The sequence below is a fragment of the Anomaloglossus baeobatrachus genome, chromosome 1 (genome assembly GCF_048569485.1).
Source record: "Anomaloglossus baeobatrachus isolate aAnoBae1 chromosome 1, aAnoBae1.hap1, whole genome shotgun sequence".
In the NCBI taxonomy this organism is placed as follows: domain Eukaryota; kingdom Metazoa; phylum Chordata; class Amphibia; order Anura; family Aromobatidae; genus Anomaloglossus; species Anomaloglossus baeobatrachus.
In genome coordinates, this window is record NC_134353.1 from 613049831 (window position 1) to 613067984 (window position 18154).

General features: G+C 42.6%; 1 protein-coding gene across 5 annotated transcripts in view; it reads left to right on the forward strand.

Moving 5' to 3' along the window:
* Positions 1 to 18154, forward strand: part of AOPEP (aminopeptidase O (putative)) — a 670220-nt gene that overhangs the window by 547789 nt on the left and 104277 nt on the right. For all 5 annotated transcript variants that reach the window (XR_012724789.1, XM_075318588.1, XM_075318578.1 and 2 more), the window contains 2 exons: positions 6793 to 6855; positions 8267 to 8353. Coding sequence is in view for 4 of the 5 variants with exons in the window: in XM_075318588.1 (XP_075174703.1) it covers positions 6793 to 6855; positions 8267 to 8353 (150 nt within the window). In the remaining variant the exon portion in view is untranslated. The remainder of the gene's footprint in view (positions 1 to 6792; positions 6856 to 8266; positions 8354 to 18154) is intronic.

Genomic DNA, 18154 nt, shown 5'->3' on the forward strand with positions numbered 1-18154 from the left:
GTCATTTTTGGGCATTTTCTATCACCTAGGTCTCTCAAAGTCACTTCAAATGTGATGTGGTTTCTAAAAAAAATCTTTAAAAAAAATTCTGTTGGAAAAATGAGAAATCGCTGATCAATTTTGAACCCTTCTAACTTCATAACAAAAAGAAAAGATGTTTCAAAAATTGCACTAATGTAAAGTAGACATGTGGTAATGTTAGTTATTAGGGATGATCGAATACCTCAAATATTCGGCAACGCCCATATTCACCGAATTAGTCGCCTCTATTCATCTATTTGCAAATATTCGATGGGCAATGTAAGTCTATGGGAAACCCGAATAGTTGCCGAATAGTAACTATTCGTTCTTCCCATGGACTTACATTGGGCATCGAATATTCGCATAGCGGCGACCTATTCGTCGGATATTCTTGAAGCCGAATATTGCCAAATATTTGTGATATTCGATCATCCCTATTAGTTATCACTATTTTGTGTGACACAAATCTCTGGTTTAAGGGCATAAAAATTAAAAGTTTGAAAATTGCTAAATTTTCAACATTTTCTCCATATTTTTGATATGTTTACAAATAAATGCAAAAATATCATCCTAAATTTACCACTATCATAAAGTACAATATATCACGAAAAAACATTCTCAGAATCACTGGGATCTGTTGAAGTGTTTCAGAGTTATTACATCATAAAATGATACTGGTCAGAATTGAAAAAATAGGCTTTGTCATGCAGGTGAAAACAGGCTTGTGGTTAAAGGGGTTAATCCAGACCAAATCCACAACTTCATTCAATTGAAATGCAGCCCTATCCTTGCAAGAAATGTCCTCCATGCTTCACTGTTGTCTGCAGATTAGCGTTATTGTACGACTTTGTATTCTGTTAATCAAATATTTCACATTTTCATGCATTAGTCCAGAGCACCTACTGCCATTTTTCTGCTACTTAGTCCCTTAGTTGTTGTTCATCGTTCAGCTGATTGGCCATGTTGAAGAACTTGCATTTTGGCAGTAATTTTTTCACAAAGATCACTTCTGACTATAAGTCTTTGAACAGCAGATGGGTGTACCTGGATCCTGCTAAACATGGTCCAATTTTAAAGGAAAGTAAGCATGATGTGTCTTAAATCTGCTGTAGTAAGCTTCCTTGGCCGATCACAGTATTTATGGTTCTCAACATTGCCTATTTTTAGTGCTTCTTCAAAAGGGCTTGAACAGCATATATTGAAACTGCAATCTGCTTCTCAATAATTTGCTGACATTGTATAACTACCTTGTGTTTTGGGTTTTTTTGCGCAGTCTTGTTGTAACGGGGTGCCGGGGGTGCCTCAGGGATTGTAGTCGTGGCCCCTTCTGTTAGGCTTACCCCTGGTGCCGCCGTCACTTTTGGGACAGGAGATGACTTGATGGGGCAGAGTGTGGTGGTGCAGACGCCGTCGTCAGTTGTACAGAGACTCTGCAGACATGGATCAATTGAACCAGCAGGCATCTTTATTACGCACTTTTTCTTCACAGAGGCACAACACTTCAGGTGACTTCACACTTTTGCTAGGGGAAAAACCTGTTCCTGACGTCTCCTCCAGTGGGGATGTGCCCGGCTAATCCACTTCACCTGGCTCCCACTACGGCTATCACAGACCGGACCCACACCAGTACTGCTTCACACTTGAGGTTCCGCCTTCTCCTCTTCTCTCCGGCTTTCCTATTCACCCAGCTCCCACACTCTGCCCCTTCTCTGCTTCTTCTCTCCCGTCCCGGACTCAACTGCCTCCTGGTTCTAACTTTTTCCTCAACAACTCAACTTCTCCCTCCCCTTTCTGCTGCCGGCTCCTCCTTTCCTCTGCCCTGTTTCTGTGGAGACAGCCGTCCCACCCGGCCACTAGGGGAACCCCTAAAAACAGTGCATATAACAATAAAACATTTTTATTAATGAACAACAACATTCCGGGGAATCTGTACCTCATTGTAAGGGGTCTGCCCACCCCTTACATACCTCCCCTCTTTAAGCCTAAGCCTCCCGGCAAGGCATAAACCTAAAAACACAGTTATGTAATACAGTCATTATAATAAAACTATAAACATGTCCACCTTAGGGCACACGCAAGAGGCGCACCAGTCCAGCGCTTGGAGTCTCTCCTGGGAGCTCACGGTCTTAGTAGTAGTGTGCCCGGAGGCCTTCAGTAAGCTCTCCCGGTCTTTGTAGATTTTCTGCCCGGAGGCTTTTGTAGCACTCCCGGTCTTAGACGGCAGGAACACAAAAGAGCAAAGTTTCCTTTAACTACACGGAGGAACCCCTGGCTCAGTCCAGCGTCAGGCTCCTTCCGGGCTTAGCAGCTTGAACCGGTTGCAAACAGCAGAACTTTTCCGGCTCTGAACAATGCCGGTATTTAACATAAACAGGTCCACTATCTTCCGTTCTTACGGTTCACTCAGGGTGATAAGCCCGTTGCCATTCAGCACGTTGAGCCCTCACGTAGTCAGACAAGGACTGGCCAGGCAACCGGCGCAGCCTCCGGAAGGGTTCATAGTTGACATTTTGCTCCGGTGTCTCGGTCTCCTCAACCCCCGACGGGGGTGATGGGGTCGCTGCATGGGACGGCTGGGGGCTGCCCATGACGATTACCAGGTGAGTAACCAGGCTCTGTTGTATAGCCAGCACCGCCGGGGTCCCCTTCTCTGGGTCAGCGCTCGGTCCGGGCATGACTTCCGGGGCTACGGCCAGTGTACTTCTCGAGTGGGAGATCTCAGCTAATACCGGTCTTTGCTGTGCACGCCGCTGGTATTGGCATTCCTCCCACTCGATTTCTTGCTGCCATTGGGCAGCCTCTTGGGTAGTGGGCATCCGGGTCACTCCTACCGCGAATAGGCCTCTGCATCCCACCTCTCTCATGAACCGCACCTTCTCTCCCGGGTATAAAGTATGCAGGCGTTGTGGTAGGCCTTCAGTGTTCAGGTTCACCCGGTTATAAAAGTAATGGTCACCGGTCTCTTCATCCTCGATGAAACCATAACCCTCTTTCTGGTTGAACTTTACCACAGTTCCGACGGTACACTGTCGCTCGAATTCATCACTCCGGGGACCGGCCATCATTTCACGGGCCACGGTCTCGGCCAGCAAGCGCTCCTGTACCGGGTCGGGTTCTGGTGATGGAGACTTCCGCCGAATCTGGGACAACGGCTGCACTGGATCCCAGAAGAAACCCCACTCGTCCTTTTCTAGCTCCCGGGCGTGTGGTTCTTCCGGGGCCGGAACTGTTGCGGGGGTGGAAGATCCCACCGCGACTGGCCGGGGTATCTCCGGGCATGGGTATGGGGTTCCCAGGAATCTGTTTCCCGACGGCAGCTGTGCGGTGTACGTAGCTCGGACCTCGGTCGTGGTCTCTCCGGTCGCGGCGTCCCAGGTCGTAACCCAGGTAACTTTCGTGGGCCGCTCCGGTCCTCCGGGTACAGCCGGTAGGTTGAGAGGAAGTCCTTCCGCAGCTGCAGCCTGCTTCGGGCGTCCCCTGCCCAGATTAGTTGCTGCTAGCGCGGCCACCACATCTTGCTGCTTTCCTGCGGTCTCCATCTTGCTTGCAGTCAGCATCTCTGGTAATGGCGGCGGGGTCAGTGGAGATGCTGGAGGAAGTGGAGGCGGGCCTACTTTTCCCGCTCTTGGATATACTCCACCCCCAGTCTCCCACATCAGATCGACCCCTCCACGGCGGTTCTTCTTTTTTTTCTGGAACACCGCCCACTTCACATGTTTTTCTCAGCATCCTGGGGCCAGCACCTCCCCTCTTTGGGCGGAGTACTCCGTACTTCTTTTTCTTCACCGGCCAGCCCCAGGCTCTTCTTTTGGCGCCAATTCTTCGCGCGCTTACTGTGTCCTTGAGGACGATGGTCATCTTGCCGCCATCTTGTGCCCGGTCCAACGCCTCAGGCACTACTTCTTCCTCCCACCAAGGGATCGGGACTCTTCGCCAATAATCCGGATCCTGTGCCCTAGGCACCACTTGGTCTCCATCTTCTTGAGTCGGGACCCCTTGCATATAATCCGGATCCTGCCGACTACGCCACATGTAACGGGGTGCCGGGGGTGCCTCAGGGATTGTAGTCGTGGCCCCTTCTGTTAGGCTTACCCCTGGTGCCGCCGTCACTTTTGGGACAGGAGATGACTTGGTGGGGCAGAGTGTGGTGGTGCAGACGCCGTCGTCAGTTGTACAGAGACTCTGCAGACATGGATCAATTGAACCAGCAGGCATCTTTATTACGCGCTTTTTCTTCACAGAGGCACAACACTTCAGGTGACTTCACACTTTTGCTAGGGGAAAAACCTGTTCCTGACGTCTCCTCCAGTGGGGATGTGCCCGGCTAATCCACTTCACCTGGCTCCCACTACGGCTATCACAGACCGGACCCACACCAGTACTGCTTCACACTTGAGGTTCCGCCTTCTCCTCTTCTCTCCGGCTTTCCTATTCACCCAGCTCCCACACTCTGCCCCTTCTCTGCTTCTTCTCTCCCGTCCCGGACTCAACTGCCTCCTGGTTCTAACTTTTTCCTCAACAACTCAACTTCTCCCTCCCCTTTCTGCTGCCGGCTCCTCCTTTCCTCTGCCCTGTTTCTGTGGAGACAGCCGTCCCACCCGGCCACTAGGGGAACCCCTAAAAACAGTGCATATAACAATAAAACATTTTTATTAATGAACAACAACATTCCGGGGAATCTGTACCTCATTGTAAGGGGTCTGCCCACCCCTTACATAGTCATAGTGTATAACCTGGGACAGGAAACTATTTTCCCTTTGTAGTAGAATGTGGCTGTTCCTCAACCAGTTTTAGGCCTCCAACACAACTCTGTCTGTTTCAGTTAGGCGGGCTTTACACGTTGCGACATCGCTACCGATATATCGTCGGGGTCACGTCGTTAGTGACGCACATCCGGCGCCGGTAGTGACATCACAGTGTGTAAATACTAGGTGCGACGATGAACGAGCGCAAAAGCATAAAAAATTGCTGATCTGTGTCACGTCGTTCATTTCCATAATGTCATTACTGCTGCAGATACGATGTTGTTTGTCGTTCCTGCGGCAGCAGACATCTCTGTGTGTGAAACCGCAGGAATGACAAACATCTCCTTACCTGCGTCCACCGCCAATGCGGAAGGAAGAAGGTGGGCGGGATGTTATGTCCCGCTCCTCTCCGCCCCTCCGCTTCTATTGGCCAGCCGCTTAGTGACGTCGCTGTGACACCGAACGCACCTCCCCCTTGAAGGGAGGAATTGTTCGGCAATTACAGTGACGTCGCCGACCAGGTATGTGCGTGTGAAGCTGCCGTAGCAATAATGTTTGCTACGGCAGCAAGCACCAGATATCGCATGTACGATGGGGCGGGTGCTATCGCGCTCGACATCGCTAGCAATTGCTAGCGATGTCGCAGCGTGTAAAGCCCGCCTTAATGACTGTGTTACAACCTATATATGAAAATGTTGACCCTTATCACCTATTTGGTATAATTGGATACTCATACACCTGATTATAATCCTACAAAATCCCTGACGTTGTGCATGCGTACTTAGATCTTTGAAGAATTGATGCCGTTTTGAAGGCAAATGGTGGTCACCCCGAATATTGATTTGATTTATATTTCTCTTTTTCATTTCTTTAATTGATTAAAATAAAATGTTAACAGCCTTTTTTCCACACCTGTGTAAAACATTTGCACAGAACAATATTTAAATAGATGGTTTACCTTTACATCATAGTTTGTTTTTTAAAATTACGAAAAACCATCGAGATTTAACTCCTCTAATTTGAGTATTATTATAATGACGGTTTATTTTGCACTAAAATTGTTTATTTTAAGATGACAATATTTTTAATTTTTTTGCGTAAAGTACGATGATGTCTACTTACGACGGGTCATCATTTGGTATCTTTGGATAAGATTGTGTAAAAAACCCGCTACAGAGAATTAGTGTAAATAATATGAAATGTGATATTAAAATCCGAGAAGACGAGACATCGTAGAACTTCGTGTGGGAAAATTCTGGAATTACAAAAAGTATTTAGAAATATAATTGCAATACATACAATCCAACGATCTTAAAAAAAAAAAAAAAAAAACTTATAATGTATGAATCGTGCTAAGAGCAGGCGGCCTTACTCGGCTTCCATCCCGAATTGTTGCACGCTTTGCATAACTCAGTGTCTGGACTATCGCTGTGAGGCAGGGTGTTGTTGCACAAGGTGTATTCCTCTAGGTATTCGGCAGCTTGAGGTGTGTGTGAACTGAGAAGAGCTTGCTGATTTTTTAATAGCCAATATTCTAAACATTGCCGCCCTTTGCATTCCATAAGTAATCCGTCAATGTAGTTCTGCGAAGAAGAGAGGGAATAAAAAAAAAAAAAACTTTGCATGTGTGAGCGTAATCATGCAAGCGAAGTATTTGAGGCTGACGCTGAACAAATATTGCCGGGAAAGTCTCTACCTCCAGCCCAATGTAATGTGCAGGCTCCTCCCCAGTAGACAGCATAAGCTGGAGGTGTTTCATTTCCTAACAAGACACGTTTGTACACTCTCCTCACCATTCTTCCCTGCAGACAGGCAGCTGAGGGAAGGAAGAAGGGAGGGAGGCCGCATCTCCCTCACCACTGCTGGGATGCACAGCCTACAGCAGCCTGCCAGCTATGAGGGAAGATGGGACTGCTGGCCCTGTAGACACAAGATAAATCACAGCCTTATGACATTATTTGTGCTGCTGATTGGCTGACCTCATGACCAAAAGATTGCTCTTCTTTACTTGTGTCTCCTTATGTAGCCCTTGCTGGAGGAAAGCCAGACATGGACAGGAAATGGACTAGTGCAGCAAGTCAAACAAGAGGTAAGGACTGCCTGAGGAGGATGCCTTCTCCCTCCACTCCTGTATCTTTTGTCCTGTACCTGTTGCTGTTCACACTGCAGGGGAAGCACGTCTTGTAAATCTCAGTAGTCAGACTTCAGCAGTCTATCAAGTCCACCTGGAGCTCACTCACTTGGCGACATCCTTTGTTGGAATGTTAGTGACCTGAAGTGTACTTTATTGGAACTGGGAAAGAGAAGATGTCGGGGGCCTTTACACTAGTCACCACCACTTGTAAACAGTTTATAGGGAGATCATAGCTTGTAATGAGAATGAGGAGAAAGGAAACGTTAGCACAGGCTTAGTGCCAGGGTAGAGGAGCGTCATCCTTTGTGGCAATGTTAGTGACATGAAGTATACTTTATTGGAACTGGGAAAGAGAAGATGTCGGGGGGCCCTTTACTTTGGTCCCTGCCACATGTAAACAGGCTATAACACGACTTAGGGTGACCATGGATTGTAATGGAAACGAGGAGAAATAAACGTTAACACAGACTTAGTGCCAGGGTAGGGGAGCGACATCCTTTGTAGGAATGTTAGTGACATGAAGTGTACTTTATTGGAACTGAGAAAGAGTAGACATCGGGGGGGGGGGGGGGGGGGGGCTTTACTCTGGTCACCACCACTTGTAAACAGGTTATAGGGTGATCATAACTTGAAATGGGAACGAGGAGAAGGAAACGTTACCTTAGACTTAGTGCCAGGTTACAATAGAAATATCGTTTGTTTTCCAGAAGAATGAAGGTAATTTCTTCCCTGCCTCCAAGTCCTCTCCAAACTCTGGAAAACATGGTACAGAATTATTTTTTTTAATAGTTTAGAACCACGGATAAAAATATCCCTCCTGAGCAATAGAGTATATTAACTCGTAAAAGTCAGTAAAGTCAAAAAGCAAAGAAATTTAGCGATACATAAATTAATGGTGTAACTGTTGGGGTGTTACTTCGTTGTGTATTTTATATATACACTCACTAGAATCAATGTTTATTCTTACAACACAAGAGAAAAAGTTTTTAGCTGCTACCTGTCTCTTTATTCCCCATAGAGAAAGAGTACTACACTTTAGAGAGCAGGAGGGGGACAGAGAACACATTCTGATCTCATATGTTGTGAATGATTTCTCCAAAAAATGCTAAATTTACTGAGATTCCTGTCATCTTTATTCAGACCAGCCTTTCCCAGAGATAAGGCTCCATTCTCTCACTTATCAAGTATATGAACTATGCATATTTTAGGAACGTAATTTCAGGCTGAAGAGGATAAGGAGGGTTTTTTTCCACCCAGTGAAGCAATGGAAAAATGTGTGTAGCGTCTGTTTATAGTTTCTTACGCACATGGGCCATCTGCACACAAGTAGAGTATCTCTAAACAAACTCTGTAATCTCCAACCCAGGTCTCAAAGTGGATTCGATTAAACCAAAGAAACAAGCGAGGAGGTACAGGACGGAAACGAAAGCGCGGTGAAGAATTTGATGAAAAGGTAAAAATTGCTTACTATTTACTGTATTTTCCAATTATTTTCCCCCCTCTATCTTCAATTTTTTTGTATAGTTTATATTGGTTTTAGAGACATTTTTCATACAAAGACGTATTTTCCTTTTATGCTTTTTGCAGTCTGAGGTTACATTCTTTCAGTTTGTGTATATAATTTAAATATGTATTGTGCTGTCTGTGTCCTGAAATGAATATCTGGTACATTAAATTCCCATTAGAGTGGTAAAGATGGAGATATGAAAAATAAAAATTATTGATGTGGCCAAAATGTGGTTAAATCTACAGTGGTGAAATGATTACAACTGTGGTAGATAGCAATGTGATGACTAATTGTTCATAGTGACGAAACATATATATATACCGGTCTATATATATATATATATATATATATATATATCAAAATTAGCCTAAAATGTGATCTAATTCTAGAATGGGGCTTATGCTATTCTCATAGGTTCTTCTCTCCTTATATAATATCTAAGATGAGTGTATACAGGGGCCCCAGAATTGGCAAAGTTTTTCTGCAGAAACCAAATCTTCTGCATTTGGATTGAGCAAGAAAATCTAAAGACGTTCGCTTTTCTTCTAGTGAGCTGAGTAACTGTTAAGATTTGCCTTTCTGTGAGTCTTTAGGCTTCTCTGTAGATTGCAGACATATTTTTTTGAACAATACTGCTTCTTCCTGAAGTTTTGCCTGGTGTGATTTAGTGGCTGTTGGATAATGCATGTGACAGAGAACGATAATATATCACTTAAAGCTTCAGCTTTTCTGACAAGTATGAAGTGGATTTATTTTCTGCATCCAGACTTTGATATAATGGGGCTACCTTAGAAGGCACTTTGAAGTTACAAATAATATTGCAACTCTTTAAAGCAAACTTGCCTTTTTTCCACCCCCTACACCACATATGTAACAGGATAAAGTATCATATCACACAGGAGTATCTGACCCTATAAATCAGGATTAGGAAATTATTCCTTAGTATCTGCTATCCATGGTTTTCATTTTTGTATACATATTTTGTATGATGAAACTATCTGTACATTAGTTATCATCCTATAACAGATATTGTCCATTTTTCTTCTTCTTCTGCTTTCTATAACATAAAATTGAATTCTGAATATATGGTAATAATAAGCCATGAGGCGTACCGTGTGCAGCTTAATTTACGAGCGTATGTAACCTTGCTTCTAGGGCGCCAAAATCTATACCGACCACTAAAGCTGCTGCTTTACCACTTATTCTGTACTTTATGGGGTTTATATGATATTTTTTCTGTTTTCTTACCATCCTTATCTACAGTAATAAATATTTTTTTTTGCTTTTTCATGAAAAGAGAGTAAAAGTGAGTTAGGCTTGGTGATTTGTTTGAGTATCTCTAAGCCTTTCCGTGTCACATACTATTTCACACACTTTAGACACCGTCAGACTGGATTTTTAGCTGTATCAAAGCATCCGAGTAATCATATATAGTATCTGAGCTCCGTCCCTTGCTTACACAAGCTGGCGCAGGGCAGTGAAGGTGTTAACGCTCCTTCCAGTCATCCAGTGCCATCTGTAGTTGGTCAGTTTGCTGTGGAATCAAAAACAACAGGGAGTTTGGTGTGCTGCCCCGAGCCCCAGAACAGAGCACCGCAGATTAAAGCAACATAATGAAGTGCTTTGGGTCCAACACAGACTCAAAGATGGGCAATTAAAAGTTTAAAACATCCATTACTTACTCCCTGTCTAAGTCATTTCCTCTGCTGCAATAATTAGATCTGTCTTGGTTTTAGTTGTTATCACTCTCTAACATCCCTCCTTCAGTCAGGCACCTCTCATGATTCCCAGTAACGACTTTTCCCCTCTTTAAGACGGACTGGTGCACGACACATGGCCGAGCGAAAGGTTCATCTGTGCACACTTTTTACCTAAATTGGGAAATCACAGCTTTTAGGGCATTTGTGAGATTCTCCTCAACAATTGACCATTGTGCAGACCGTGACTAAAATGTGTTAGAAATACAAAATAATGTTTATTTAAAAAAAATATCTATCTATACCTCTATCTATCTATTTATTTATCTTAAGAAATATCAAGTATCTATTATCTAATCTTGTCTTGAAAAAGGTTCAATAGAACCAAAATGTTACCACTGATTAGCCACACTAGTAAAGTCCACTTTTTCACTTTATTTTGGAGTCTCTTTTTTTTGGTTATTCATTTATCTATCTATCCATCTATCCATCTATCCATCTATCTATCTATCTATCTATCTATCTATCTATCTATCATCTAATCATATATCTATTGATCTATCAATCTATATTTTACCTATTATTGAATTATCTATGAGCTATCTATCATCTATCTATTATCTATCTTTCTATCTATTATCTATATATCTCTATTATCTAGCTATCTATTCATCTATGAATCATCTAGCTAATATCTATCTATCTATTATATATCTATGTATTATCTATCACCTATCATCTATCTGTTATCTATCTATCTATCTATCTATCTAGCCCTCTATCTATCTATCCATCTGTCTATCATCTATCTATCATCTATCTATTCTATCTATCACTCTATCTATTATATAGCTATCTTTCACTCTATCCCCAATCATCTATCTATTATCTATCTATCAATCTATTTCCTATCTATCTATCATCTATTGTATTTATCTATTATCTATCCATCTGTCCCTCTATCTATCTATCATCTATCTATCTATCCATCACCTATCTATATCTATCTATATCTATCTATATCTATCTAGCTAACATCTATTCTACCTATATATCTGACTATTATCTATCACCTATCCTCTGTCTATTCTATTGATCAATTATCTATCTGTCAATTATCTATCTATCTCTCACCTATCTATCGATCTAGCTATCATCTATCTATCTATCCATCTATCTATCTATCTATCTATCTATCACCTATCTATCTATCTAGCTATCATCTACCTATCTATCCATCTATCTATCTATCTATCTATCTATCTATCACCTATCTATCTATCTAGCTATCATCTATCTATCTATCTATCTATCTCATCTATTGATCTATCTTTCTATTGTAAATTTTTTTCATGTCTGATCATTTTATTAGCTCGTCCTTTAGGTGTTCCTTACAATATATATATATATATATATATATATATATATATATATATATATAAAGAAGATGGTTATCTCAGTAATGAAACCAAATCTATCCTGTTTGTTCTAGTAAGATGATGTGAGCTGCACATGATCATTTACCTACTCTCATTGCTCTGTGTGTTCATCACATGTTAAGTAACCCTGTCCTTTATCTTGAAAGTATTTGTATCCCTTAATAAAGCATGTGGTGCGTGTTTCCATGTCTGGCTAGGGGTCTACTTTCCATAGTGCTCAAGTACAGAAGGAACACCATGCAGTCCCACAATGATCTGGACAATGTTGTCTTTGTTTAACCAGTTGGTAAAGTTTTAATGGATTACTGTATGTTCGGTGTTATTTTAGGTATGCGCTCTCAGACTTCATGGCAATCATGTAATGGAGATATTTGGCTGTAGATTTAAAGAACTTGTCTCATTATTTTTAAGGGAGTCTAGAAGGTATTAAGAAGATTTAAGATCATATTTGTGAGGGCTCCAAGACGTTTTTAAGTACACAGACAAAAGAGTGTCTAGCGCAACAAACAGCCAGTGTATCGTGCATGTCAAGAAGATGGTTTACTGGTATTTTAGTGTATGAAAACAATATTTACTGTCAGGTTTTCATTTGTTCTGTAAAATAAAAGAAGATAGAGTTTGGTGTGTAAAATCCACTTTACGTTTGACAGTATGATACACTATGGACGGACTGATTTAATCCAAGAGCTGTTAGTCGTGTGTATTTGGACAATCTTGCTTCAGTTTCCTGATTTTAAGATACAAAAAAAGGGTAAAAGTTATTACAATTAATAATTTGTGCCAAATGACCATATTCTTGAGACTATATTTACAATTTTGTTATAACTCTTTCCTTGTATATTCCTATCTTTGGAATCTCCTTTTAAGAAAGGAATCTTTCCTTTTTACAATCTATTAATGAAGGGTGGTGGCCTAATAATGAAGGGTGGTAGCCTATGTAAAAGCACCCAGAGCCATAAGATAGCCTGTACTTATCAGAATACAGGCTGGTCCTCTTACCAACTGACTGGGTAATGGAAGGAAACTGTTTTTTCCTTCCATCTTGTTCTCTAATAATAGTATACAGTTTGTGCATAGGTATATGTTTTTTAAAGGGAAGCTATCATCAGAAAATTACATATTGTTTAAATCAGGTTTTTGTAATAAATGTATATTTTGTAAAATGTTAGCATTTTTATTTCCATAATACAACTTGTATTACTGATAAAAAAAATAGATATCGTATTAATTTTCACACTTCTGGCTTGTTTAGAGTCCAACTTCTTGTTGTTGCAGGAAACAACATATGTACATTAGCGGCAATGAACAGACTTTGACCATATCTTTTGTATTGAGGCATCCAATCAGGATGTACAAAGGTCATTTATGTTGTGAAGGGAAAGGGAGCAAAGTCAGCTATCATTGTGTATTGTAAAAATCTTGTTTTCAGCTGTGTATAGGGGTATTACCTGTCTTTATAATCCTGCCTCTGCTGATAATGCACCTGCTGAAAGCTCTTCCTCATATGACAGGAAGTATGAGTCTAAAAAAAAACAGCTAATGACTAGTGTGAAAATTTCAAGATTACTAATTTTGTTTTTAAATATAGTGGTAAAAAAAAAGTGGTACAGAAAAAACTATTAGCAGAAAAATCTGATCTAAAGGGAACCTATCAGCTTATTCAAACTGTCCGAATCACAGCAACATTAATCAGATCCTGGATTCATTATTTCATACAGGTAAATATTTATCTGAAATGCTCCGATGTTTAACACAACATATACTTCAAAAATACATCTGAGAGCCATAACTGGAGATGAGGCTACTCTGGCTTTGCGCCCGACCAGCTCTTTTCATTGGGCTGGTAGAGGTGATTGACAGCTGAATAATGTGTACATAGGGAGAGACCTGTCAATCACCTGCAGAAGCGTTGAGAGAAGCCGCCAATGGTGGCACTGGAATAGTCTCAACTCCGGCTATGGTGCCCAGCTGGATGTTTAAAGTATATTTTCTCTTAAATGCTGGAGTGTTACAGAGAATAATATGCCTGGCTGCAATTGTTAATCTAACATGTGATTCATGCTGCCCGCGGATCGAGCTGAATGAATAAGGTGAAAGGTTTCATTTAAATAATTAGTCCCGTAGTCTGCCATGCCTCTCGTAGTCTGCCATGCCTCTCGTAGTCTGCCATGCCTCCCGTAGTCTGCCATGCCTCTCATAGTCTGCCATGCCTCTCGTAGTCTGCCATGCCTCTCGTAGTCTGCCAGGCCTCTTGTAGTCTGCCATGCCTCCCGTAGTCTGCCATGCCTCTCATAGTCTGCCATGCCTCTCATAGTCTGCCATGCCTCTCATAGTCTGCCATGCCTCCCGTAGTCTGCCATGCCTCCCGTAGTCTGCCATGCCTTTCATAGTCTGCCATGCCTCTCATAGTCCATGCCTCCCATAGTCTGCCATGCCTCCCATAGTCTGCCATGCCTCTCATAGTATGCCATTCCTCCCATAGTGTGCCATGCCTCTCATAGTCTGCCATGCCTCTCATAGTCTGCCATGCCTCTCATAGTCTGCCATGCCTTTCGTAGTCTGCCATGCCTTTCGTAGTCTGCCATGCCTCTCGTAGTCTGCCATGCCTCCCGTAGTCTGCCATGCCTCTCATAGTCTGCCATGCCTCCCATAGTCTGCCATGCCTCTCGTAGTCTGCCATGCCTCTCGTAGTCTGCCATGCCTCTCGTAGTCTGCCATGCCTCCCGTAGTCTGCCATGCCTCTCATAGTCCATGCCTCCCATAGTCTGCCATGCCTTTCATAGTCTGCCATGCCTCCTGTAGTCTGCCATGCCTCTCATAGTCTGCCATGCCTCTCGTAGTCTGCCATGCCTCACATAGTCTGCCATGCCTCCCATAGTCTGCCATGCCTTCCATAGTCTGCCATGCCGCTAATAGTCTGCCATGCCTCTCATAGTCTGCCATGCCTCTCATAGTCTGCCATGCCCCACGTAATCTGCCATGCCTCCCGTAGTCTGCCATGCCTCTCATAGTCTGCCATGCCTCTCATAGTCTGCCATGCCTCTCGTAGTCTGCCATGCCTCTCGTAGTCTGCAATGCCTCCCGTAGTCTGCCATGCCTCTCATAGTCTGCCATGCCTCCCGTAGTCTGCCATGCCTCTCATAGTCTTCCATGCCTCCCATAGTCTGCCATGCCTCTCATAGTCTGCCATGCCTCCCGTAGTCTGCCATGCCTCTCATAGTCCATGCCTCCCATAGTCTGCCATGCCTCTCATAGTCTGCCATGCCTCCCGTAGTCTGCCATGCCTCTCATAGTCTGCCATGCCTCTCGTAGTCTGCCATGCCTCCCATAGTCTGCTATGCCTCTCATAGTCTGCCATGCCTCCCATAGTCTGCCATGCCTTCCATAGTCTGCCATGCCTCTAATAGTCTGCCATGCCTCACGTAATCTGCCATGCCTCACGTAATCTGCCATGCCTCACGTAATCTGCCATGCCTCCCGTAGTCTGCCATGCCTCCCATAGTCTGACATGCCTCTCATAGTCTGCCATGCCTCCCTTAGTCTGCCATGCCTCTCATAGCCTGCCATGTCTCTCATAGTCTGCCATGCCTCACATAGTAAGCCACGTCTCCCATAGTCTGCCATGCCTCCCATAGTCTGCCATGCCTCCCACAGTCTGCCATGCCTCCCTGGGAATTTTATTTTACCTTCTACTTTCCCCTTTTGATTTAATTCTTTGGACTCTTAGGACTTGCACCTGATTGCTTTGGGGCAAAATAGTCCATGGTCTGCCATGGAAATTTTTGATATGTTATTTCCTTGTAGAGAACACTTGGTTATGAGCATCAATAAGTTTTATTAGATCATACTTTTATACTTTATTATTATTATGTTATTTTTTAGCTTTCTCGATCATTTTAATTCTTTGATCTCCTCGTGTTTACGTGGGTTTAATCCTGGTTCTCTGATTTCTTCCCACACTCAAAAAGACATACGGATAGGAATGTAGATTGTCAGCCCCAACTGGGACAGTGATGATGATACATGTAAACCGCCGGGGAATTAATAGCGCTATATAAGTGAGCAGAATAAAAAAACAAAAACATTTGTCATGCTTTCAGTAATAAAACACAAACAATAATTGCAGTCTGTTGTGTTAGCGTTCACCCTGTATGGCATTTATACAATAATATATCATAAGAATTTTGTTTAGACAAATATTAATATGTAGACTACAATGTCAAAATGCGCTATCACTGGCAATCACAGTGATTGTAAATTGGCATTCCCTTTGAGGATGGTACTACTATTGTTACACCCAAGTACCCCTCTAACTAATGCCAGATTGCCACAATCCTTTTATGATGATATCGATATGACAGGAAGAGGTTGAATAGTTATTGTATTTGGAGATCAATTTTTTAGTTAGATTCCACATTAACATGCATCATGATGTGCGGAGAAGGAGCATTGAAGGTTTTGACGAGTGAACTCGCAGTAGTATAATGTATCCTTTTGCCGTTAAATGGATTGTATTATTTATTTATGCAAAGGGACCATTCAAGACATGATTTAGATTACAGTTTAGAAGCTATCTAAGCAGGACAGAAGCAGGAACATTTGCCTAAGTGATTTCAGAATAGAATGAGGTTACATTCTACAAGGAAACAACAGTCTTGGCTACTATTCAGCCTCGGAGGATTGTATATAAAGGCCCTTTTCATGGCTGTGATTTATATGGATTGGCCCATGCCTTTATCTGGTCATATAAAACACCTAGATATGCTGAAAGAGCTGAGTCATGTCCCCTCGGGTGAAGATTGGGTTATTTTATTAATTTATTTGTATTTTCTTTATTTTCATACCAGTTTAGTTAAATAATAATCTTTTTCAAAAGTTATAATGTTCTGTTACTTTGGAGTGGGTATGCTTTAGTCCTTGGTATGGATATGAGGTCACTTAGATATCATAAAATATGGGATCACAAAAAACAGGTGAAAAAACACCATCGGATAATTTTTGGGGCTAAAATTATTTTTGGATTTTCTTTTTTAAGTTTTTGGCAGTTGAGCAAAAGATGATGGTGAAGTGTATGCTGTGATCTCTTACTAAGTACGAAGTGAAACCAGCAAGACAGATTGACCTTTTACTGTTATCACTGTGCTGTATAAAAAGGACTTACAGACTAAAAATAGAAGAAGTAAAGTCAAGTACTGTACCTAGCACCGGAACTATTGTTATGTCACAGGAGGTTAGGTACTAAATAAAATGTGCTCGAGGAAGAGTTACTGTAAAGGTGGGCTTACGTTGACTTATTTGTGACTTTAAAAAAACGCCCATTGGTTGTTTTTAACGATGCACATCAATGATCTGTAATAGTGCCAATGTTCTCGGCAGCGCAAGTCTTGTTTACGTAGGATGATGTGCTGCTGAGAACGGTGATCATTTGAGCAGAACTAAAGATCATTTCATCCTATCAATGAGTGCTTTTCTTGTTTATCAGGTAATTGACAGCCTACATTGTGAAATTAGTGTTCGTAGGTACTCTCATTCACAATAATCTGTATGTAAAATTGCAGCTTAAGAGCACTAGTCTCATAGATGGAGAATAGTTTCCATGTGCTCGCCAATAAAGATAACTCTACTTAAAGTTAAATGTATAGGTGCAGCTACCCGACAGTCCTACAAGGGCGGATTTTGGGAAAATCAAAAGTGTCAAAGTTGTTATTCTCCCGGAGGCAGGCGAGGACATACCATTTGTACAACCTTTCTAGCCTCACAGGGGCCCATGAAGTAAGAAGGCCCACATCCATTGCAAAAGCAGATTGAATTGTATAATATGATGTGCTATTCGAGTATAAAGAGCCCATATGTTGTTCTTGCACAGGGGCCAAGAGCTAAGGGGGCCACTGACACCTCCTAAGCAGGTGGAATTGTGCATTATGAAGAGCTATTGTACTGTAAGGGCTCAAATACTGTCCCTGCACAGGGGGCCAAGAGGTAATGAGGCCACTGACACCTCCTAATCAGGTGGAATTGTACATTATGAGAAGTTATTGGACTGTAAGGGTCCATATACTGTCCCTGCACAGGGGCCAAGAGGTAATGAGGCCACTGACACCTCCTAAGCAGATGGTATTGTGCATATGATGAGTTATTGGATTGTAAGGGCCCAAATACTGTCCCTGCACAGAGGCCCATGAGCAATTGAACTGCAAACGGCCCATACTTAATTCTTGCACAGGGGCCCTCTTTTGTCTATATCTGCCAATGCCAGAAGGTAAGTGGTGCACTGCTAACGATATCTAGAAGCTGCTTACACATTTCTCTTTATATAGCAACAGATGTGCATACTTGGCCAATCTGAAGTGCATGTTTACAGGCTCGAACTGGCCCATATTGGAACCGGGGAATTCCCCGGTGGGCCCCAGTGCTGTAGTGAGCCACTAAGCCCCCAGTATGACCAGTCTTTGTCCCCATGACATTATTCACTATGTACAGGATCTCATCATGCACTGAACAAACTACCCAGTGTATTATTACATAGAAGTACAGCTAAATGTGTGAATGAGGCGAGCTGGTCAGAGGGCCAGGGTTAATAGTGGGCACATGGCAGCTCAGTCTGACACTGA